The sequence below is a fragment of the Polyodon spathula genome, chromosome 4 (genome assembly GCF_017654505.1).
Source record: "Polyodon spathula isolate WHYD16114869_AA chromosome 4, ASM1765450v1, whole genome shotgun sequence".
Lineage (NCBI taxonomy): Eukaryota > Metazoa > Chordata > Actinopteri > Acipenseriformes > Polyodontidae > Polyodon > Polyodon spathula.
The window spans coordinates 10,613,933-10,640,234 of NC_054537.1; the positions used below are offsets into that span (position 1 = coordinate 10,613,933).

At 36.7% G+C, this 26,302-nt stretch overlaps 2 protein-coding genes across 10 annotated transcripts in view; both read right to left on the bottom strand.

Annotated features, from left to right (window-relative positions):
• The window catches only part of LOC121314160 (NEDD4-like E3 ubiquitin-protein ligase WWP1), a 45,179-nt gene extending 33,300 nt beyond the window's left edge, over positions 1 to 11,879 (bottom strand). For 8 of the 9 annotated variants that reach the window (XM_041247165.1, XM_041247163.1, XM_041247162.1 and 5 more), the window contains exon 1: positions 11,762 to 11,879. The gene's annotated coding sequence lies outside the window, so the exon portion shown is untranslated. Of the gene's footprint in view, positions 1 to 1,991; positions 2,050 to 11,761 lie in introns of all 9 variants that reach the window. The other variant, XM_041247158.1, reaches the window with a different exon arrangement.
• Positions 11,880 to 14,079: 2,200 nt separating this feature from the next.
• LOC121314162 (V-type proton ATPase subunit d 2-like) lies at positions 14,080 to 23,879 on the bottom strand. The gene is made up of 8 exons (XM_041247166.1): positions 23,643 to 23,879; positions 21,274 to 21,445; positions 19,879 to 20,057; positions 18,207 to 18,286; positions 17,658 to 17,735; positions 17,117 to 17,293; positions 16,675 to 16,752; positions 14,080 to 15,040 (listed from the first exon to the last, which is right to left on the bottom strand). The coding sequence occupies exons 1-8, from the start codon at positions 23,770 to 23,772 to the stop codon at positions 14,879 to 14,881; spliced, it is 1,056 nt and encodes a 351-aa protein (XP_041103100.1). The 5' UTR covers positions 23,773 to 23,879; the 3' UTR covers positions 14,080 to 14,878.
• Positions 23,880 to 26,302: the final 2,423 nt, after the last annotated feature.

Genomic DNA, 26,302 nt, shown 5'->3' on the forward strand with positions numbered 1-26,302 from the left:
CTAGTCCACATGCGTAGCAAACCCCTAATCAATTCTCGATCCATGTTTTCCAACAATAATAATAATAATAATAATAATAATCTTTATTTTTATATAGCACCCTTCATAGTGCATCACTATCACAAAGCGCTTTACAGAGGTATGCTGTGAACTGTGCATTATATGCTGTCACTTACAATAGGACATTGATTTAACACCTCATCCGCAGGATGGAGCACAAGGTTAAGTGACTTGCCTGCCTCCTTACAGTACAGTTTAAAATTAGAGAGATTTGGGGAGATTTCAGTGTTCTTTAGAAAACATTAATGAAAATAATTCCCTTTTAAATGTGTAAAGATACAGCAGGCTATTGAACACTGCATGTGTTTGTTTCTGAAACGTGTTGTATACAGTGTGCAACACAAACAAGATGCTGTACACTACCACACTCACAAAGCAACAAATGTTAAGATGATGTTAAAAATGTTTAGGTCTGCTAAAGAACCTCAAGATGATAGTGTTCACATTACGAAAGAGGAAAGGGTTACATTCATGGAGAAATATCACAAGATGAACATCCGGAACATATTTGACAATATTGTTGTGATTAATGACGATCACCTATCACAACGATAACACCATGTAACAAATTTTTAATTTTTTTTTGGTTCCTGGGTAGTAAGTGTTATTTCCTAATTGCTTATGCCTCAAAAGTATAGAAAATGGCTATTACTCCCCACAAACTTTGCTTTTGTGACCAGGACAGTGATATTTTACCTATTTTCCAGAACATTACAGATAGACTCAGTGCAGAGTAAACTTGGAGTAACTTCTAGAACTTTCCAGTAATATAAATAGTAGTATAAATACAGGGGCCTTAAGCCCACCAGTTCAGTTTAGTTCCAGATGCCTAAGTGGATACATATCTGCATTTTTCTGAGATGGCATCAAGAGGCTGCAATGGTGGCATTCCTGATGGGTCTCCAAGGTGGCTTTACCAAGTTTCCCTGCTATCTTTGCCTTTGTGACAGCAGGGACACCTAGACGCACTACCACAGGCGGGACTGGCCACAGCGGACCGAGTTCTCTGTGGGGAGGTACAACGTCAAGTGAGAGCCACTGGTAGACCCCCGGAAGGTGCTGATGCCAGCACTGCACATCAAATTGGGCCTTATGAAACAATTTGTCAGAGCTCTAGATAAGGAGTCGGCAGCCTTCAAGTACCTTCAAGACTTCTTCCCTAAGCTGTCTGAGGCAAAGGTCAAAGCCGGTGTCTTCGTTGGACCACAGATAAAGAAGATCCTGGAGTGCAATGAATTCCCCAAGAAGCTCACTAGTAAGGAGAAAGCCGCTTGGAACAGCTTTGTCGCAGTGGCTCCGGGCTTCCTGGGCAATCATAAGGCCGAAAACTATGTGGAGCTGGTTGAGACTCTGGTGAAGAACTACGGCACAATGGGCTGTAGGATGTCCCTCAAAGTCCATATCCTTGATGCTCATCTTGATAAATTCAAGAAGAACACGGGAGCATACTCGGAGGAGCAAGGCGAGCGCTTCCACCAGGATATACTGGACTTTGAACACCGCTACCAAGGACAGTATAACGAGAACATGATGGGAGACTACATTTGGGGGCTGATTCGTAAAAGTGATTTACAGTATAATCGTAAATCTCAAAAAACTACTCACTTCTAAATCTTTTGTAGTCATTTTTGTATTACTTTAGTATAAATACATGTTAATTTGGAGTCATATGTTGTTTTTTTCTGACTTTATGTGAACGAAAAGACACATTCGCCCGTTTTCTCATTGGAAATAGGTCAATTTCAAAATATCACTGTCCTGGTCACAAAAGCAAAGTTTGTGGTGAATAATACCCATTTTCTATACTGTTGAGGCATAAGCAATTAGGAAATAACACTTACTACCCAGGAACAAAAATCGTGTTACATAGTGTAATGGCTCTACAAAGCCAGTGATACTACTGTACATTAATGTACATGAGGGTTACTTACAATTGTGTGTTTACAAAGCCTTTATGATCCCAGTCCAACACTGTGGCCCATGATTTTACTGTAAACAGATTAAACAAAAATCAGAGGTTTCACTCCAACAGGCCTTAGCTTTTGGGGGTGGGGGAGGATGGGGGGGGGGGCTGATAAGTTCATTATCCATTTATGGATTCCTATACTTTCATCTTAAGAACACTAGCTGCATGACAATGACACTATAGTGAAAATAACTCTAAACAGCTTTCCATTAGTTAACAGCACAATATTAACACCTGAAAAACAATATTTCCAGTCGGAACATTATAAAACCATTCCAATACATGAAATATATATTTACAGTGCAATAAACCTGACATTCATGTTCCTTTATAAACAAAAGGTAAATCACTTTATTATACGGTTTCACAATGACAGATTTTTTTTTTTTCATTCAGTTACTTGTATGGTGAAGTTTTAAGTCAATCAGAAAAAACCCACCACACATTTTTTTTTTAAATAATTAAAACAATATTAATGTTACCTGCTTCACCTAGTTTTTGTATTCCATTTTCAGAAGAGGTTTTGGCCCTATCTACCCTTTTTGTCCACAGTTACCAGAACCACAACATTTATTTTGCTTGGCCTTATGAAATCTAGAGCAACGTTTCCAAAGTGGGAGGCGCAACCAAATATGGAAAGCGACAAGGTTTCTGATGGTTCGCCAAACAATTTAAAAAATATGACGTTTAGTGCACAATGTTTAACGAATTTCACATGTCCATTGTTATCAGCAATAACCTGATTCGTGTAGATCAGGGGTCTCCAACCCTGGTCCTGGAGAGCTACTGTGGCTGCTGGTTTTTGTTTTAACCAATCTCTCAGTTACTTAACCTGTACATCAGCAACATCTTTTTTTCTGTCAGCGACACAGTTCCAGAAATGTTGTTTTCCCTGATTTCCTAAATCAACATCCAGCCAAACATACAAAAATAAAGGCATGCAATGTACTATAACTTGCCAACATTACAACACAAAGTGAGGGCATGGTGTAACAGGAACAGTGTGCCCCAGACTGGATGGTTCGACAGTTCGTTTATTGTTTGACAGTTCATTATTTGTTTATTTTGCTGAGGGCAACTTCCAGACAATTCTGAGTACCTTGACACTAAGACGAGAAACAGTCCTTGTCGTAAATCCAGCCGACAGGGGGCGAAGTAGCGGACCAATGGAGAACAAGGCGACATCGATACAAGAACAACCAATGAATGACACTTCACGTGGACTCAGGCACTGCTCAAAATAACCTGACTAGCCAATCACAGGGTTGAAGAGCGAATCACAAAACCTGCTGACTTTCGAAGTGGAGCGAGCTTCTGCTGCGTGCTGCTGCTTCCAGTCGAGCTGCTGCGCCCAGACATGTGTGCTGACCGCAAAGGAAGTGTGCACAAGTAGTTTCCTCCCGCTAGAGTTGTCTTGAAGTTCAGAGGGATGAAATGGATGCTACACTGCTCTGAACAAAGTTGCAGTCATGGCAGCATACATGCTCGAATTCACAGAAGGCAAGGAAGATCCAATGTTCTGAATAATGGCTAGAATCATCTTCTGAGGAAGGGCCCTGCCGTCTGTCCTACGAGACTGGATCAGTAAGCGGGATCCTGCATTAATCGGAAAGCGGATCTTTGCTTCCATGTATCTGCACGAAACGAACTGAAGCAAAGCCGTCAGTTATGTTTTTGGAAGATTCAGACAGAATCGCCACAAGAAGACTTACAAATGATATAACTTTTCAATTGCAACGCATTAGCTGAACTGAGTTCCGTCTGATCAACGGAACTATTCCCAGTGGGAAAACTGCCAACAATAAAAACAATGTTGCAAGCCTTGGAGAGCAACAAGCTGATCTTCATTTGAAAATAACTACTTGTATTGCGAGCTTACACAATACAATGCATACTGCAAAATACCGTCTACATTGGAACTGCAGATCTGGAAAGCTGCAGTATTCAGACACAGATTGACGTCTGTATATGGAAATTCAACAAGTCTAATGTTAAATATTTTATGACTCAAGAAAGTAACTAAAGCAAATGCTATCAAGTTAAGTGTAAACTCTTCTAGAAGTAGAATATAACTTCCTGTTTTAGAGTGTGTAAGAAATGTATTATGTTTGTTTGAAATGTGCAGTTCAAAAGGAGTTGCCTCGTAAATGCAGAGAATTTCATCATTGCCATATTTGAATATATAATCAACTGAGGTTGATAACATGTTATTAGTTTGGTACATCATGTCTAAACTAAATTGCTAAATTAGGTACTGGAATGTTGGATTCCGTTTTGAATGGGAAGTTTAATTCAATTCTTGTGCATATTTACATGATTGATTACAACGAGAAATGGGTATTGAAAATACTAATGCAAAGTAGACACTTTGTCTGATAAGACACATTCAGTATAAGTATATTAAGCATGTATGCTAATGATGTTATGGTCGTTGTAATCGATTGACTATGGAATCAATGAACTGCATATTACTATTCACGCACATCTCTAACCAATAGCCTTTCCTTTCTGTAATATTAGACTAGCTGTCCACCCCTTTTTTCCTTATAAACGATTGTTTTATATTTATGACACGTTGTGTGGATGTCAATTGTTGTCAAGGGAATCTGAGTTCTACATGATATTACCGAACCATTATGGTATGTCTCAGTTATCAACATTTGGTCATTCTTAAACAGTGCGCCTAGGGACTAATTTATATATAAATATATTGTATACCAAAGTCACTACAGCTGTGTATAATCAGTCTTATTACTTAGAAGCAATTAATAAAGCTTCATTTTCACCACTGAACTGTTCTTGGACTATTGTTATTAAGCACTGCATCACCTCTACACCTGTGCACTACGAACCACTTTGCCATACATCCCAAAACACAGACAGATTTTAATTCTATATTAGGCAAGAGCAACAGTGGGGGTGGGTAATAACTGTAGGCATTAATGAAGGGGTTAACACTGCGTTTGCTTTCACTTTGAAACTTTTTACCCCTACGCACTCACCAGCTGTACAGTCGACTCATCGATCCGAGTGCCTCTTGTGGCGACACATTCAGGCAAAATTGAGCTGCAACAGTAGAACACTGAAAGTCTTAAACAGAGTGTATATAATCTACGTTAATAACTTTTACCCTTTTCCAGGGTCCTACATAAGCATCAATGTGATTTCTACAGTAAGTAGTCGTACTTTAGTTTAATACAAATTAAAGCTAGTTATCCGTGTATTGCAGTGTTTTGTGGCAGACTGCAAGCACCAGCCAAACAGGGAAGCTGCTCCAGACTTCCTATAGCAGCTCATACTGATCTCCTAAGGAAGTGGTACGTTGGTTTGTGCTAATCTGTACTAATAAAAATTAATAAGAAATATCCAAAACAATTTGTATAAATGTAATTTGTTGACCAAAGTGATTTTCCGTTTCAACATCACTCTTTTCCATTTGAAGTAGTTTCCATTTCATATACCTTGAACTTGATATTTATGTACTGGACATTTACTTTCAAGCTACGTTGTTTAAGTAATTGCCAATATATTATTTAATGTTATTTGTATTTATTTTAATCAAGCAACAGTTAACAGAATAAAAAAAAAAAAAAGATTAAAAAATGAAAGAAAATATAAATACAACTTACTGTAGAAATCGCATTAATGTTTACAGAAAATGCAACAGAAATGAACTTCTGAAAACTGTATAATCAACAGTGTTCCAAATCGCAGTTCTCACAAGCGCATTTTTTAGAATGTATTATTTATTTCTTTATGGCGCATTCTCGGACTCTGTAGTTAATGAGAAATGGTGCCATGGGGAAGTATGTATACTCAGCATCTTACCGAAGGAAGGTTCGACCTTCGATGGTGCTCATTTGCATAATGTATTGGTGACATCACCATAGCTACTTCTTTATATTTATTGAAAATCTGTTATTTTTACAGGTAAGCCATGTAAATGGAATAAAACATCAAAATGGATTTTAAAAATACATTATATAGAATAGTAATCCTTTGCATAATATATTGGTGACATCACCATGTTACTTATTTACACGTGATTGATGCTGCTTGTGATCTATACAGTAAGCTTGCATTGCACCAGCACTGCAGCGGACAAAGTTTTATTTCACAGTCACCATTCCAAGCAGGTTATCAGCCTCATTTTACTACTGCTAAAAATATTAATAATACTAACAATAATATGAACCTCCGCTTGTCAAGTGACCCCAGAGATTGGTTATGCCTCCATGATACAAGACATTAACAGTTTGCACTCAACTTTCTTTTTGGTCGTCTGGGCATTTAACAAATACAATCCCAAACAGCAGAGGGGTTTCGAGACATTATTTTAAATGTAGCTTACACTATACAGTGCTTTGCTGTCTAGATGGTGAATGAAGAAATTAAAGGTTTGTCTCCTGATAACACGAGCTGGAGGGGGGAGGGATGGACGGTGCTTAGTTTTCGAAATTAAAATCATTTGTGTTATTGTATATTTTGTTTGTTTCAAACAAAGTCTACCATAACACATCTTACACTGTCTTGTACATTAGGTATTCAGTACATATTTTACTGAAGCAATACAGCCACTAGAGGTTTTTTGGTTTGGATACTATACCCTGCTCCATTTGTATTTAATGTATAACGATTTGGTAGCGGATTTTATTACAACTTTTGTTCACGTAATATGCATTACACAAATCAAACGATCGAAATTTTGCATGTGAGTGATATGTAATGTGTGGTTTACAGTATTCACACATTGTCAAACCGTTTCTGTGAATTGAGCGTGAACCCGTCTGACGAACCTTCGAAGGTTTAAAACAATCTTTGAATCCTAGCGAATGAACCTTCGGACACAGCCCTAGTCTTTCTTTCACCAATTTTTTTTCTGTGTGTAATAAATTACTGAAAAACCAGATACGTTGACTTCACTTAGTTTGAAATGTTACGTGTGCTAAGACAAGTTTGTGGTTTTAAAAGTCTAATAAAAATGTCTTTCTAATTACTTTTAATAGACACATAAAAGCAAATTTTATTTGCTCTTTAAATCTCCACGTCTAAAATTAAAAAAAAAAAAAAAAAAAAAAAAAAAAATTAACAAAGTTATACACTTATTTTGAATTTTGGGTCCCTAGCAAGTCACATATTTAGGAACAGGATATGCAGTTTTAGACCTCTGCAAATCCCCAAAATTTGTTTTTGGTGGCGGGACCCCCCCCCCCCTTTTTCTATTCAAAAGTTATACAGGGTCCTAGTTTGATTTTTTCAACAGACTTACTGGCATTCAAATTGCTGTATCAGGATCTGTTTGCGATACAGACATGGTTTTAGTTGGAAATTGCTTGGTCAGTTAAGTTATTAATTAAAATACAGCATTGATGACATTGAAAGTGAATGGCCTTTAACCCGAACAAACTTTAAATTCCCCACCTTTAAACGATCTGAGCAAAGCTGAACATATTAACTAAAGAATAACACACTTTTAGAGACACAATTTGCTTTATTACTTCAGCGGAAAATGATAAAGGTTCAAACCCATCTCAGAATTGTCTGTCCTGACTGTTTTCAATCAGTCTGCTTGACTGACATTGTATTTCCTGGTAGATGATGAGGTCACATTGGGACCCAGCATCCATCATCCTCTGGTCAGTAAAGCTGGGATGATATTCCACTGGGGTGCACGAATCTGATGAGGAAATCAGCAAATTTGACTTCTCAATCAGTCCAAATCACAAATGACTGTCATATACAGTGCCTACAGAAAGTCTACATCCCCTTTCAAAATTTTCACCTTTTGTTGCCTTATAGCCTGGAATTGAAATGCATTCCAACAGTTTTTTTTGTTTTTTTTCATTTATCTTCACATCCTACCCCACAACTTCCAAGTGAAAAGAACATTCTAGAAATTTGTAGAAAATTAATTAAAAATAAAAACTCCACAAATCTGCCCTGTATTTAACTCAAGAAAGCCTACCCTGAATCCCATTTGAAGTATGCCAACAAATATTCAGGAGATTCTGTAGCCACGTGGCAAAAAGTTTTGTGGTCTGACGAAACTAAAATGGAACTTTTTGGCCTAAATGCAAAGCGTTATGTTTAGCGCAAATCTAACACAGCGCATCACCCAAAGAACACCATCCCTACTGTGAAGCATGATGGTGGCAGCATCTTGTTATGGGGATGTTTCTTATCGGCTGGGGCACTTGTCAGGTTAGAAGGGAAAATGAATGGAGCAAAGTACAGAGAAGTCCTTGAGGAAAACCTGCTGCCCTCTGCAAGAAAGCTGAAACTGGGATGGAAGTTCACCTTTCAGCATGACAATGATCCAAAGTACACAGCCAAAGCTACACTGGAGTGGCCAAGGAACAAAAAGGTAAATTTCCTTGAGGGGCCCTGTCACAGCCCTGACCTAAATCCAATTGAAAATGTGTGGCATGACTTGAAGATTGCTGTCCATCAACGCTCCCCAAGGAACTTGACAGAGCTTGAACAGTTTTGTAAAGAATGGTCAAATATTGCCAAATCTAGGTGTGCAAAGTTGGTAGAGACCTATCCCAACAGACTCACAGCTGTAATTGCTGCCAAAGGTGCTTCCACCAAGTATTAACTCAGGGTGGTGGAGACTTATCCAATTATGACCTTGCAGTTTTGTATTTTTAAATATATATTTTTTTTTCTCAATAAAAACTTTTTTCCCCTTAACAGTGTGGAGTATGGTGTGTAGGTAAGTGGAAAAAGATCCTCATGTGAAAAAAAGTTCAAGGGGGTGTAGACTTTCTATAGGCACTGTACTCTACACAGGAATGTGAATGATCCTATTTTAAAGTTATTCACTTTATTCTCCTACTCCTGAACACCGGTTTCGACACTCATCACCCAAAGGTGTAAGGATTTGCTCTGTGAAATACCACTCAAGCAGACTGATCAAAAAAAAAGTCAGGTTCTTTAGCACTCCTAAAAATTCTGAGATGGATTTAAAAAAAAAAAAAAGGATCATAGGTAACAAGTTTCACTACAGTCTGGTGACAGAATTGTGTTAAAATGACCCTGAAGTGTCCTGATTTGTCATGAAATGACTAGGACTGTGTTTGAAGGTCCGTTCGCTAGCCAGGGATTTGAACCTTCGAAGACTCGTCAGTCGCCACTGACGCACCGTGTTTTGTTTTTTTTTCCTGTTAACAGAAACAGTTTCACAATATATGAATACTATAAAACACACATTAAATGTCACTCACAAGCAACATTTGATCTTTTGACTAGCTCACTGTGGAACGGTACACTTTATCGAACGGATTTCTCAGGTAAAACATTCTGATGACAATATGAATCTCTCTCTCTCTCTCTCTCTCTCTCTCTCTCTCTCTCTCTATCTATATATATATATATATATATATATATATATATATATATATATATATATATATATATATATATATATATATATGGCTGAAATCAAAGGTATAACAGCCGTATACGATTTATTTATTTATTTGGATATATACAAAATGTTTTATTTAAATGGCATGTAACCCAAAGTTATGCGGATGAAAAATAACTAACTGAAGCATGGCCAAGTTGTAAAAATAAACACGGTTTATTTATTAAATGCAATCATATAAGAAAAGGCCCGATTTATTCAGTATGATAATAGCAATATTGGGCAGGATGACTTGCTTTAAACCGGTGACAATGTCGTCCACAATATTACGTGAATAACAACAACAACAACAATAATACAAACAAATTCATCAATTCCTCTTGGCTACAGTTCACCACAGCAATAACACAGCTTTGTTGCACAGCAGCCACCATGTTATTACCTGCCCCACACGATTAAATAATGAGGCTAAAAGCAGCTTGATTATCAGGCATGCCCCTAAAGACCGTGTCAAGGTAGCGAGTGTGCTTAGCTAGCTGTGTAAGTTTTGTCCAAAAAGCCAATTTTCAGCTGTGTAGAAAGAAAAGCAAACACAGATCAGTACTTTTTTTTTTTTCTTTAAATACGTTTGGTGCACAACGTTGACATTTTTTCCTACACAGCAGCGCTTTCCTTTTGTAAGTATAGAACGTCAAAGTACAGCCTGTCTTTTTCTACGGACGTCTTGTCGACAGTGAGGTATTTTGGTTTTCCTCAATCAACTTCACAGCTTTTTCACCCCCCTTCTTTCGTTCTGTTCGCTAGGTCTATCCATTTCTTTCTTATTTCGGCTGCTGTTCTTTGCTCCTCCCCAATAGTGTTTACTGCATCAGTGATCATCTGAAACTTTTTTCGCGACTAAGACTTCCAGAAAACTTGCCATATAGAATAGATTTGTGTCGACCAGGAATTTTAATAACTGTATCATTTTTCCCCTTTAAAAAACTGCTATTTCACACATCGCTGATCGCAAAGGAGTGAGCGCAACCAATAGCACTTGTGCTAATGAAACGCACGCAGCGCCGACCTCTGAGTCCTGACAACCTCATCGCAAGACGTTTGTGAAACAGGCCCTGTATTTGTATTGTATTTGATTCAATAAATGGCTTCTACTTAAGTGTACAGCATATTGAACATGCGATAACTACTAAAGTAATGATCCGAAAAGCGTTACTGTATATTATACTTCCTGCAATGCGATACGCCAGGTCGTCATCACACAATTATGCAAAAAATTGGTAAATTGTAACCGTTTTTGCCCATACAATTCTTTGCGATATGGAGCTCTGACTGGGGCGAAGTATTGTATTTACAGCATCATGATAAAGCCATCCATCTCCAACATGAGCTTCAAACGCTGTTGTTGTTCACTAATCGACTACTGAGTGCTGCAAAGATTGCACTTAATAGCATAAAACCACACTGATACATACCTAATTCCCCTGTTAGCTGCATCGCTCTGCCACCACCAGTATTAAACGGTATGCATGTTTAAATCAACAAAAACACATTAAGAGTTTGAACTCTCGTTCTCGCATCATGCATCAGAATGCAGTAAGAAGTTACCTGATGTAGAAAAAAAATTAATATTTTATTATAAATATATATATATATATATATATATATATATATATATATATATATATATATATATATATAGATATAAGCAACGGACGAACAATTATGTGCTCTACAACCCTGCTTTGTCAAAATGAACAAGTTTGTCTTCCTTAGGGCAACCATTACGCACACTGCTTAAGTAAAAGCGAGGTGCGTCTCTGCAATGTCAGAAATATGCGTATGTTTAAGACACTTCTGTATCAAATACCTATACGCCTTCAAAATCACTCTTTTTCAGACTGTGAAATCACGTTAAAGTGACCAAGCATGCGGTGTTCCCTACAGCTATGCATTACTGTCAATAACGCATGCACCGCAACTATGCTGAGGAGGCAAGCCAGGTCATAAAGTTCACTTTGTAAAATAAAATATTTGTAAACACATGGGATATGGCAGCTGTCAGGCTGTAATTTAACAAGACAAGACTAAACAAATCCAACTCTCACCTAAAAATTCTATTACAATTCGCTTCGGGACAAACTGTATAAAACCTAGGCTGAAAAACAACCTTATAAACACGGGAGACGGCTAACAATGTGCCGTGTACAGAACAGTGACCAGTATAGTACACCCGCCATCTTATTATCCGGTTCGACAGCGTAAAACACACACAAAAAAATCTGCGCTCATGCAACTCAGATCATCGACATTACACCAATATTAAATTGTGACTAGTCCCGTGATTTATGGAGTCTCCTGGCCCTTACCGTAGTGTGCAGCCGTAGCCCCCCAGCGGATCTTTCCCTAGCTGTGTCTGAGGCTACTCTCACAGCAGCACTCTCACCGCCCGCTTCTCTCAGTTACAAACGCGGCCTCTAGCTCTGAATGCCATCTCACACATGCAGCAGACGCACGCCGCAGCGAACCGTACGTAGCAGACAGAGAGCTCAGCTGGGAGACGTCATCACGCCCAGTTGGTACCAAAGTCACATTCTTAGGGTTATATTTATTTATTTGATTATTTAAATTATATTTTGTTTAAAACACAAACATAAATCATTTGCAGTGTGATGTTTAAAGTGTTACATATACAATAAGATGTTCCTGTCATATATACAAATATTTTATTAGTGATGTTGGAGATTATCGAGGTGAGTTGTGTTGAAGATAAATGTGTAGTAACAAAAACTATAATTTATAGTGTGGCTGCAGCTTTTTTATTGCTGAATTGGATTTGAGCTTGTAAGTGTCATTGTTTTAGCTCGCAAATAACCTTAAATCTTGCTGCTGTCACTCTCAGCACACTCCCCTCAACAACAAGCAGACTGCAGCTTATTTAGTCATCAGGAGGGGGATAGAGGACCTGGTTGGAACCAGTCTGCAGCAGCTACACAGACAGACAGATGCACAACATAGCATAAAAGTGAACACAGCATACAACTGTTTACAAGCAGATCCGCTCCCAGCAGTTCAATGCAGCACCAAAAAGTCACATTACATCCACATTAAATAAATTCTCCCAAACTAGGAGTACAGGTTTAATTTTAACTATAAGTATTGCACATCATTTGAAATGTTGACATTTCTATTTTATGTATGTTCTAAATATCCAAAACGTGTCCTACCATGAGAGGTGTTTAGAAAATATAATTACAGCATATATTTCCAGGGTTCATTTAGGGTTTGACACCAATATAACCAGGCAACCAACTTACATTTTTATGATGGGCCAACTAACTGTGTCGCTAACTTGAGTGTTTTGCATTTTCTAATATTATTTCATATACGGTATTGATAATTCAAGATTTAAGTGTTTGTTCATTGTGTAACATCACATGTTTGCACAAAGTTTTAGTGCAGCCAAAGTATGAGTCAGATCACTCTTTGCATTTCTAAATGCAAAAGTGTGGCTTTTAGCTTCTACAGCATTTTGTGTTTCTAAATTAGTTTAGATTAATAAAATGTTAACATATGAAAACATCAGTCAGTTAAATACAAGCACGAATCACAATCTCAACACTTCTGGCTACTAGCAAAGTTCATCATATTTCAATGTTGGCTCGAGGCACAGTTCCTCTCAAGATTCTGTTCAGTGATGTAAAAAACTGCACTTTCTGAACTAGGCACTGCAATACCAGTTGCAGGCAACACCGTCAAGAGTATTTGGGGTGTCAAGCATTTAGGACAGGATATATAATTTGTTGCCAAGATTAGTAAGAATAGAATGGTATAAGGTCAACTTCATGCAAAAAGGCTTGTTTTAAGCTGGCATTGTAGCTTTGATTGGCTTATGATACAAAACCTTGTTTGCTGTATAATATCTATTGCAGTTCTAATAAGTTTGTTTCTACCTTAGCGACTGCATTGGGATTAAATGTTGGTGTGGTTATAATAGCAGCCAACAAGCCCAATATACTGAACAGAAAAGCTCTGACATTGTTTCACTCCACAGTTTGAAAAATCCTCAAATGTCTGATGTTTGCATCTTCTGTCATATGTGGTTTTCGTAAGGTATAAAGATCAATTTGTGTTGTTTGTTTGTAAGCTTTTTTTTTTTTTGCATCTGTAAAGTTATAGTTTCTTGTAAGTTTTTTTTTTTAAGTTTTACATTTGTTGTACCATATTTTAACATAATAATAACCATTTTGAAAGTAACAGCTCAGTTATCATATAGCACAAACACCTCTTGTGTTTCTTTTTCCTGTGATATAAGGGAGAGCTTTAAGATGTACTTTTAAGCACTTACTGCTACAAGTGTTTACATGATCATGCACATTTAGATCACATGGTGACATAGTAGCAATGATTGTACATTTACTGTATATTTAATCAGCAATCGCCTGAAAGACCCTATAGTTTTATGTTCTGTGTTTATTGGATTGCCTTGGGTAAAGTCCACTGAGTCTTTTCACATCAATCCAGGTCACCTGTTACAGCAGAATCACTACAGTATTGTATATGCTGGTGCTCATGTGATGAGATGTGTCACTCAGCTGGCCAGTACAGTTATTCTGTCTTCCGCCAGGACAGCCAGACCTTCTGAGTCAAAATACAAGATAAAGAATCTGCACAATAGGAACACATAGGATGTGCAACCAGTTTATTTATAGAGTAACTTGTAGATTGATATTCCGTTTTATTTAGCAATTGTTTCCAAAACAGGGTTTGAGCAGTGGAAAGATGCTATAGATTATCTTTTAATAGGAAACGTGTCAATAGTCAAACTGTAAAAGTAATAATAATGATAATAACAATAAAGGTTAAGATCTTTTTTTGTCTGTTTTGTCTGTACAAATGCTGAGAATATGTTGATTTACTCTTTTTTGACATTGAGGATATACAAATATTTAATGTATTGTACAATGCTATAGATAAAGCCATGCTCTCTGGTAACATTGCAGTTGGTCACATGGTCTGATTTCAGTCTTTGAAATCTCTACATATTCCACATTGACATAAAAAAGAATACAAGCAAAGAACCAACAAACATTGGTGCGGCAAGGTGAGTGGTTTCTGTCATGTGTTTTGATGGCCCAGGCTGGGGGAAAGCCTGTGCCTATGTGAGTTGCTGTTTAGTTTTTCTCCATTTGGACAGGCCAACCAAACATGTGAAAATGTGTATCGTTCAATGGAAGGCCTGACCTAACTAGAGGGGAATGAAAACCATGTACGGAATGTGGCCAGGTTAAATTGGATGACTGACTGCCACTTTAACCTGGCCACATATATAAAAGCACAGGGCTAATACAAAATATTATACTGCTAGATCACAACACACAGGTTCCTTGTGTTACCATATTAGTATTTAAATGAATATTTATTTCATTAGAAATATTTCACATGAAAATTAACATGCCAGATGTTCTGCTCGTTGATTTTCTGATCTAGAAAATAGGAATGTAATGATCAATCCTGGCTCTGTGCCTCTGAGCGATGCATTCAGCAATCCAGACAATGTTCCTGCACTCTTGCTCCTTCAGCTTGATGTAGGCATAGAACACTCCGAAGTGGAACTGGTTCATGAAGGCTAGAGTGTTCAGCTTGACCTGACAGAGACAGTGGAAACAGGTCATTTACCAATGCCATTTTAAATGCATGCTAGCAATTTTAAAACCCATTTTCCTCACCGATGTGCAACAATCACTTCCCTAGCCTGTGTTCCGATGATAGAACTCACATACAACAAAGAGCATGCCTCCATTCCCAACATTACCAACTGTGTGCATTCACTTCAGCCCATACTCAACATCTTCCCTAGAAAAGTTTACCATGACAAACTTACACAGTGATTTTGCAGTTTCTACATGGTTATAGTATGCTTTTATGCTTTAATAAACTTTGCTATGCTTTTACTATGATAAGAATGTTTTGAGGAAAAGCACTAGAGCATTTTGGTCACACTATCTTAAGTTACAAATACAATTATAGTGGCACTCATTTAGGTAATTCTCTACACAAGTGTTAGTACCTTTACTGTTCTTTACAGTATGTTTCTATCATTGTATGTTCTCAATTAGCACTGTGATTCAATACAGTCGAATTTCAGACATAGATGGATTTGAACATACAGCAGTAAAATAAAATAAAAAAATAAAAGCAATTCTATTTGCAGCAACACAACTTAATTTGTTTATATGTGTTGCTGGGCAACCTCTTATCCTTTAAGATTGCTGTCTTTGTTCTTGTAGGCTTTACCATCAAAGAATGCATGCGACAGTCCTCTTAAATCAGTAAGAGGTAGCCCTGTGACAAATACCAATATACTGTATAACAAAGACACTTGTATTTCTCATATGTTTTGCAGAGTGTATGATGTATACAACTTCAATGTACCACAATACCCAAGCCTTGCTGTTGGGTCAGTGCTTTGAGGAAGCATATCTATGGTGTCTAAGCATTTTAAGTGGAAAAGACAAGTGCACTGAACTGGAAAAAGTCTAGTATGCAATTATTTAGTCTTTTCTGTTATAAATGGACTCTGAGAGGGAACTATCTGACAAAACAATATGGTAAAAGCATGTGTCATTGTAGCTTAGTCATTTATTATTTGTTATTTCATTTTGTTCACCAGTTTAGCCCCATGAGATACAGACTCTTTTTTTCAAGGAGCCTTATCCTTTTTGTTTTGCACGACTTTGATTTATAAAATGTTTCTCATTGGCTCTCAAGTAGCTCAGCTCTCGGTTTTACACATGCTGCTTTTAGATTGAAAACAGAAATATAAGAACTAAATCAGTGCTTGACCCTGTTTAGTTTTTCACAGTATACATGTTTACTGTATGCTGTATAGATGTTTAACATCATAAATATGTGCTGTACTATTACCTTGTTGTTGCCATCCTCATACTATTAATTGGCCCTGATTTGTGATGGTTAAAAAGAAAATAAATAGTGTGTACATTCTCTCACCCATATATCATTCATGGTATTTGGTTTCCAATTCTTGTTTGGGTTTTGTTTTTTGTGGCACAGGTGTTGAAGGTTAGAATAATCATTAAATTAGTCTCTTTAGTCTCACATTGAAGCTGCAAAAAGCACTTGCAAGGAACTAACAAGAAGAATCTTGCAATGGTACTTAACAAGAATCTTGAATATATATATATTAAGGATAATATATATATATATATATATATATATATATATATATATATATATATATATATATATATCCATTGCTTACCTCACGTTCAAAGAATTTATCTTCTAGTGTCTTTTCATCAGGACCTCGTCCTGATCCTTCAAAGAGAAATTTGTATTCCTGTGGGGAAATACAGAACTTAATCAAGTCATAAAAAAAAATAAATAAATAGCATGAAATGACCCTCGTCATGCTTTTAATAATATCCGTTAATAATATTTGTTTGGTAAACTGAACCTGATTTTTGTCAGTTAAATATCTCGACAGTGGGCAGGCTACTCAGTCGCTCATCTTTTCACTGTGTTTTTATTGTATTGATGAATTTACTAAACCACTCCTGGGGTAAACATTAGAAAGACTACTACTGAGTGTCTGGATTTTTACCTCTTTAAAACTGACTGTATAATTTTTTTTTTTTTTTTTTTTTTTTTTTTACTGATTCTTACAGTTATCTCTGCAAACAGCAGCCAATCACATGACTTACAGCATAGTAATCAGCAGTGGCCTTCACATGCTCATAGTCTTCTGCATTGGCCAGCCTACGTAAACCTTCTGGGTAAAGCTTTCCACAAGCTGGGAAGAGCATCTGCCTGTCTTCCCTTTTCAGTTCCGTACCGAAAGAGTTCACTGTGATTATGAAGGCACGTCGGTCTGCTTCAAACTGTGTTAACAATAGAGATTAGAGAAAATATGATATTGAAAGAAGTATGTTATCTTTCCTAGACTTTTTCAATGTACCTGTCTGTAGTGTTGAAAGAGCTCCCTACTTTCTGTGAACCTTTGATATCCTTCTGGCCACAGCGAACAACAAAGTCATCTCTATACCTTATAAATCTGCAAACGTGTATTGTAGGTCTCTTTAGTTAAGTGTTTGCACTTGCACTCGTCGGTAAATTAAATCTGTTTTTTGAAAGGACATAAATCCATCTTCATGTACCAAAATGAGAACCAGTAGTAAATCCCAGGCTGGAATAAACACTTTGAAAACCAGCCCTGTTGCCTTCATTACTAAACTTTATACTTACCTCAAGAATGGGGCACATTGTTTCCTCTGTCGCGCCTCCCTGTTCTTTACAGAATTTATGGAAGGATTCTATATAAGACTAAAAAAAAAAAAAAAACTTTCATTTTGCATGCTACTAATGTCAATGTTACTGTGGTGTTCACCATACAGTAAATTAAAATACATCATGTATGATATCATATGAAGCAATAATTGTCTTATTACTGTTTAAGTTTAAATGACATTGATACAATTCTCATACAGCCCAAGAAAGGTGTACTGAAAGACAAGTAGATTACACTGATGGACACATACCACCTTTTATACTGAGAAAATGCTGTCAACAGGAACACCATTCTGAGAAAAACAAACAGTTCCCCAGGTCTGCTTGAGTGGTAGTGTAAGGTAAAATAGTTTGTAATGGAAAAATAATCCATGTACAACACTGAAGGTTAAATAGTGATAGTGGCTCTTTAACTACCTTTGGGGACGGCATGACTGGATCTCCTATCTGATAAAGAAGAGTAAAAGCTCAGCTATGGAAGGATGTAGTAAACAGACACCAACATACCTTATACAACTTATTTCTCATGATCTCAACATTCATTTCATCCATGTCAGTCTCAGATAAACAGTCTTGGAAAAACTGAGCTAAAATGAAAACCAGTCAATTCTGGGGGTTTCATCTATTACTCACATATCCACAAGTGACATTGTGGGTGCATGATTGTCAACCCCAACATATTCAATACAATAAACGCATTTACATACCAGAACAAAGACATTTGTTTCAGTAAATAGATTCATACTTCGTAATGCATGATTAAGGGGTGACTATTTGTGTATTATGGCATCAATACCCTTAAAGTGGCTTTTAAAAGAACCAAATAACAAAACAAATAACAGCTCTGATGATGATAACTGGTGCTTTCTTTGGCATGTTCTGCAGTGTTCTCATTAAAGCAGCTGCAACAGTAACATCATTTGATAAGTCCTGACTGTGTCGCTGTCAAATGTGGAGCTGTTTATTTTCATTTTAAAACATCACAGCTGGTATTACTCAATGTGAAGGAAAGTTGTCAGATTTCTTGCATTACCTTCCAGGAAGTCTGTTACTGCTATATTTCCTGGACGGCTTTGTGGTTAAATGATCTTACTGGCTGCAAAGCATGTCAGTCATTAGGGGAAGCAGCTGGTTGGAAGCAGCTCCCTGAAGGAGTTGGGATTTATGCGATCTCCAGGTTAATTGACCTGGTAAATGCAAGATAATCTGAAAGCATGGCTTGCAAACAGACATGAAGCCTATAATAGTGATGTACCAGATAGCATGTTTTCATTTGAAATGACACGTTTACTAAAATATGTGTTTCATTCAAAGCTTCCCATTTGACATTTGAGACCTTTATGGTGAATGGACGTGCATGGCAGAAAAATGGAATCCATTGTTCTGTTAGCTACAGTCACCAGCACACAGTAATAGCACAGAGTTACATGATTCTGTACTTTATAAAAGCCACAATAAGAATAGCAGTGTCAGAATTAAAATCTATTCCAAGGGTGAGTGTTTATTATATTTTATTTAACTGCAATTTGATGAATTGATAAACCGTTTTAATTTATTATAGTGTGATTATTGTTATCTATCTATCTAGCCTGTCTATCAGGCTGTGCCACTGTTGTTGTAAAAACTAATCTAAGATTATATATATATATATATATATATATATATATATATATATATATATATATATATATATATATATATATATATCCTGACTTTAAAAGAATGGGTGAACCATTTAAATCCAATGATGTGCTAAACCTATTTGGGTTCAACTTTGGAGAAACAGTGGCACCTAGTGGCCACACAGGCTCATCATAAGAACATAAGAACATTTGGCCCATCACAGTGCTCACACTCAAATACTCAATATTCAAATATTCTGATTCCAGAACGTCATCTTCAAGGTGAAAGTCAAATTCACTCACGTGATCTTGGTCATACATTTTCCATAAAGGCACAAGAAGCTTGAGTCAACCACATCTTACTTTTATTGTATGTGGTGGAAAACCACATTGCATATTATTTCTATTGGTATGGGTTTCTTTGTTACCTCCACAAGATAGGATAGCTGTCGAAACACCACGATACAGCTGTTGCGTTTCTGTGTATATATATATATATATATATATATATATATATATATATATATATATATATATATATATATATATATATTTACCTAGAGGTGTGTCGACAAGTATGGCATTATAGAGCTCAGCAGGAGTCTGAGCAATACTGACAGCTTCCATCTGGTCAAAGCTTCCCAAAGGGTGACATTTTGGAACCAGCTCAGCTATGGGCCGCTGTCGCAGAGTGCCCGTGATCAGCAGAATCACATTGTCAATCATGTAACTGAAGCTAAAACAAACCACAACAAACAACGTGTTAAAGGCAGTAGCTTCAGATGTCATTTTTATTGTTTTTTTCTTTTAAAAAAACAAAACAAAAACATTCTCCTTACTATTGTATGGTACGCAGTCATTTTGAGTGGTTCTAGGTTTCTCACATATTGCGTTATTATCATTTATATATTTAGGGTAGGTCAATTCATAAAAATGATTTCCCTTAAAGATAAACAAGGCTTAAGTGAATTGGAGTGCTTGGTGTTAATACTAATAACAAACCAATTAAAAAACTAACAAACAGTTAAAGAGATGTTGAAAGACAAAACAATTAGTGTGGCTCGTATAAACGTCTCCACATACCCGACGCAATGCAATTTGTTCTGTGACAAAACAGTACTTTCGCTGCAACACTACTTTTTACACCAGATGCTTCCCCCATTGTTTACTGAAGGCGCACAAGGGAAGCTGATCGTCATTGGTCAGTTCCCTAGCCACCAAAATCGCACAAATAGACACCAATCCTATTTTTTGTCGCATCTCTTTAGTGTCACTTCAGTGCCGCCCGTCGCATCGCAGCCAGTGTGAACTGCATACGTTTGAGTTTTTTTTTGTCATGGCGTGGTATGATGTGGCATCCGGTGTGTAGAGGCCTTAAGACTTCTATACATAGAGGATTTAGAGCTGCTTAAAGGTTACTATTCTGGCAAATTGTGTTTCTAAAATCTAACCATTTGCAATTGTTTTTTTGGCTCAAAACTGATTTGAAAAAATGTACATAATGTGGCAATTTCGTGGTTCCCCAGCAGTTTTGTAAATGCATGCATTGCACAACAAACAGGAGAAATCACTTTGAATAGATAACAGTAGTTAACAAACATATTTGGAAACCACAAAGCAGGAAGCATGACATTAAGCAAGCTTTTCAATGGTAAATAATTCCTCTATAGTTTCAAAGTTATATATCACAACTGGAAAAGCAGTGACTATGGGACAGAAGTGCTGCCCAGTAATTATACAGGGTCATGAGACATGAATAATCATGTCACACTGTACCTAATCACATGACTCATGTCAGCTGATCGCACTTGTTTAGCCCTGTAAGGAATATTTTCCTACCCTTACTAAAATCAGACCATGAATAAGCCTGCTTACTTTTTCCAAATGTTTAGTACTTAAGCGAACTGTTAAAGTAGACAGTTTAATTCAATCAGGGCATTCATTCAACTTACGTGATAAAGTTGAGGAAAGTTGTCAGTGGTTCCAAGGAATGGTTTCTGAAGTATCGAAACTCAGTTAATAGTTTCTCCTTCAGCTTGTCATCAATTGTCGTCACTGTAAGTGGACCAGTTTCATTTGCTAAAAAGTTGCCATAATCTGTACTCTGGAGGTGTAGCTTCAGATCTGAAAAAATAAATAGTAGATGTTCTTGTAATGATATCTTTTAAAGTTAACTTCACTTGGCACAGTCCATAATTAACCAATTCTCCACTACCCAAGCAACTTGAGAAAGTAAGAGCACTGAAACTGTACCTTCTGCAATATGTTCCTGGATTTAGTGTTATGATGTTCAAAGCCAGCTAGATCCTCTTACACCTGTACAGTATACACAGCACTATAAAATGTATTCCAGATGCGGTCACAAGAGAACATAACTCATACATGCCAACAGTCACTATATGGTCGGGACAGTCCCAATTTCCTAGCAAATGTCCCGCATCCCGATGCATAGGAAGAAAGTCCTGAAGACAAAAAAAAACATTTATTCTCCACAGCAGTTAGTGAAAACCACACATGCTGTGCTCTTCGTGTGGCTGACACATCTGCTGATCACTAATTTTTACAAAGTTAAAAACCCTTCATGATGTTTATTTTTACTACCATGATGGTTCTGTGGTGTTGAGTTGGGGGGATACGTCTATTATCTATTATATGATAATGAGGGGTTTTTACGTATGACCCCTCCCATATGAGCGTCCAGCTGAACAGTTTCCAAATGTTGGCAAGTATTTATGTTCAAAGTGAACACAGATGTAAATATCTAGCATCAGAAATGTACTCAAAGTGTAGTAGTATTCAATGTGTTTAGTCTGGTTTCCAGCTACAATGGTGAGCAGCAGCTCTCTCCTCCATTGGTCCATGGATACTGAAGTCTAGATGAGCTCACTAAACATGTACTGCCCCGTTCAGAAGTCATACTTAATTCTGTCACAGACCTGCTCTGTAGTTTTAGTAAATCATTTAATGTGTTATATGTAGTTAGAATTGGAAAATTACATAATATAAGCATGTGACCCAAGACATGACTAGAATGCATTTTGTAGTGTCCATCAAAGCATGAAGAATGATTGCTTAGGAGCAAATGCTTTGCTGCCCATAGTGTTTTAACTACAACCTATCTATTGTTATTACAATAAATGTCCCACCGTGCATTTAAACAGCATATTTCAGTTCTTGGAGCCGATGTTTATTATGCATAGAATGTAACAGTCTGTATACTAAAACACTGATTTTACCTGACCCATAACATAATGTGCAGATACAAACATAAGGACTTACTCTGGTGCAGGAGTGAAACTGGGTAAAACCTGAACTGACTAATGCTAGTCTGCATTTCTCTTACCAGAACTAAGAATGGTCAGTTTCAATTGTTTCAAATGAGAGTAAATATGTTTTATGCAAACAAACGGAGCACGTCTTGTTTAGTATATAGTACAAGTTAGACAATGCCAAAGCTACACTGGTAACTGAGGGATTTAGATTGCCATATACAAAGTACTCCATTTTGGTTGATAGTCTATAGTCCTCAAGACACATTACAGAAAAATACGACTTTCTTTTTTGCTTACTTAGTCATCTGCAGATCCAAGCACATGCAAATATGACAAAGAACCCCATGTGAAATATAGTAATTAAAGATGGTCTGCCATGGTTCCAGTTCCAGTATTCAACATGTGTTCCAATGAACCAATGGCTGACATCATTTAATTTAGTCACGAAAGGTTTCTTTCATTAGATTATTTTGGAAAATACACTCCCTTGGTTCCTGGCTGCTATTGTTTTTTGTTTTTGTTTTTTTTACCCTTTTCAACAGATGTGGCAACCCAGCACAGGTATTTGTTAATTTCATTTATTTTCTGATTTATCTGTCACATTAAATAATAAATCTATTGAGAACAATAATTCTTTAATTATCTTTTCAACTGTACAAAGTGTATGTATGACTGTGCTGCCTGAGTCTAAATCTCCCCAGCCTTTACCAGTTTCAAGTTGGAAAAAGCTGTTTCCTCCCCCCACAGTTTCACTTCTTTAATTCTAATAGTGTGACCTTCAGTTGCAATTGTTTAGTTGTCTGCACACATTTTAAGCAACACTATATGAGTCATTTATGTGTTGAAACGATCAGACAATTGACACAAAGCATTTGAACATCCAAATAACATCCCATAAAAACTCGCCCACAGTTTTTGCAAAACTCTTGTTCATTATGCTCACTATATTTTGTTAAAAATAACCCTGTGGTAGCAATAAATAGAAAAACAGACTTGGTGCTTATTATTCCCACACAATACAACAGAAAGCTTAAAGAGCAGCTCCTTACCTTCTATTGTTTCACACTGTACCAGGTTCTGATAGTCAATCTGTTTGAGGATGCCAGCCTTAAAACCCCTAACAAGACCCTCCAAGTAGCCACTGTCCACATTGAAGTACAATTCTGAGTACCCTGTCATCTTGCAGTGACCTCTTTACCTACAGCACCTGCTGGTTTTTGTCTCTTGCTCTGCCTGGATTTTAGAACCCTTTCCTATCACACAAGATTACGCAGACAGTACAGACAGATCAGCTGATTGCAGCTCCTCCTTTTCTTACTCACTCTCACAGTCTCCACCCATTCATGTAACTCAGAGCTGCTGTTTGAGTAAACTGAGAGATTTTCATGTTATGGTATTTAAACTCCAAACTGTGACTGTTATGTGAACCATGTTTCTAGATAAGTATTTTTTTTCACCATAAATTGACAAAATATAGCTCAGATGAGTGCAGAATACTACACTGGGGTCACAACTTCATCCAAGATCGAATAAAGGATGGAGAAAAACAATTGGGATTACCTATACAGGACCAAGCTTTATAGGAAATCTAGAGCACTGCCACAGCTAGCCCAGTTATTTTAACATCATTCATATCATTTTCTGGACAGCTCTTAACACTCTGACATCACATGCAAAACAATATCTGTGGATACATTTTTTTAACATAAAATCTGTCAAAACCAACCATCCCAGGGTCCAGCCATCTGATATATATATAGATATATATATTAATATTATATATATCTATATATATATATATATATATATATATATATATATATATATATATATATAATTATGTATCATGTTGACAAGACAGACTTTTCAACTTTCAACCATTGCATTCTGGTAAGAGTAGTTCCTGCTTCTCTATATGGACTGACAGGTACACTGACAGGGGTAAAACGTACTAGAGGCATTGGGTTGTGAGTTGAAAAAAAGCCTGAATTATCCCAAACAGTCCCGCTGAACACGAAGCCATATGGTCACCTTATCTTTACGGGGCCAAGACCTTTTCTGAGTATATAGGAACATGGCTCCTTATATAAAAATGAAAGGGCACAAAAACAAAGCAATTTAAACACAAAAAGATAAAAAGCAATGCATTCTGAACTCAAACTTCCTAAAGGAACCTCTTAAAAAAAAACCAACCTGTAGGCTCAGCTCCAGGTAAAACAGAAGCAGAGGCACCTTTTATATCAGGTGGCAGGGCGCTGGTAATGTGAGTTGAACCCCAGCCACCTGAAGGGGAATTTATAATTTAAAAAGGGCAGAGCTTCTGCCACAGTCCCGCTGAACACGAAGCCATATGGTCACCTTATCTTTACAGGGCTGACCTTTTCTGAGTATAGAACATGGCTCCTTATATAGATTAATATCTTTATATGGCTTTCTGCAAACCTGGCTGATTTTGTACATGTGAAATATTTTGGGACAGATCTCTATTAGTGTTATTGCAAAAAGGTTTAAATGGGAATATTTTAAGAAACATCCTTTTCTTTTAGGGACCTGTGGCAGGATTGAGGCCTGCCCTTATAAATAATGCACAGCTGATGGGGTTGATAAAGAAAATATGGGTTTGTTTTGTTTAAAAATAACATTTGTTTAAATTTTGTAAAACAAAGTGTGTGACTGATATAATGTGCATCAGGTGTTAATTGAATAATTGATCATCAATTAACCCTGTCCACACACCTTTAAAAAAAGGCTGAAAAGCCAGTTTCTTTGTTCATAAAATATGGACAACATATAATTAAAGAAGTGGATGAGGCCAGATATTTATGGGGTTTATTTAGATTTTTAAAAAATGATGTGGCATAAACATATCAAAATTATAACAGACAAGTGTAAAGGAAGATTACATTTGCTGAGAGCAGATCAAATGAGTCTTTTAATGATATATAAAGATACAATAAGAAGTGTAATAGATTATGAAGCCAAGTTACAGAGGCAGCAAGTAAGAGTCAATTAAAGAGTTGAGAAGCAATTGAGGCACTGGCATTAAGAATATATACAGGAGCAACAAGATCATCACCAATTGAGACTTTGCAAGTAACGACAGGAGAAATGCCACTAAGAGTAAGGAGAAAATGACTAATTATAAGGCACTGGAATCAGGTTCAATCTTTTAGTGATGAACATCCAATGAGGGGGAGTATTGGGACAAATTGACACTGTAACAGAACACCCCTGCTTCAGGACCCTTTAATTCACAAAATCAATACAAAACAGTGGTTGTAGTCAAGATAGTCACAATCCATGGCTTATTGTAGGAGTAATAACACAGTGTAACAATTTTTTTTTTTTTTTTTTTTTTTGTATTTACAGTGTAATCGTAAATCTCGAAAAACTACTCACTTCTAAATCTTTTGTAGTCATTTTTGTATTACTTTAGTATAAATACATGTTAATTTGGATTCATATGTTGTTTTTTTCTGACTTTATGTGAACGAAAAGACACACATTTGCCCGTTTTCCCATTGGAAATAGTGATATTTTGAAATATCACTGTCCTGGTCACAAAAGCTAAGTTTGTGGGGAATAATTGCCATTTTCTATACTTTTGAGGCATAAGCAATTAGGAAATAACACTTACTACCCAGGAACAAAAATTGTGTTACATAGTGTAATAATAATAATAATAATAATAATAATAATAATAATAATA

Excerpts from the sequence above, each read along its gene's own strand:
- LOC121314162 (XM_041247166.1), bottom strand. The coding sequence starts at position 23,772 with ATGACAGGGTACTCAGAATTGTACTTCAATGTGGACAGTGGCTACTTG. Across the intron at positions 20,058-21,273 it reads ACTTTCCTCAACTTTATCAC|CTTCAGTTACATGATTGACA; the intron begins GTAAGTTGAATG and ends GGTTTGTTTTAG. Across the intron at positions 16,753-17,116 it reads CCACTGCTGATTACTATGCT|GAATACAAATTTCTCTTTGA; the intron begins GTAAGTCATGTG and ends ATTTCCCCACAG.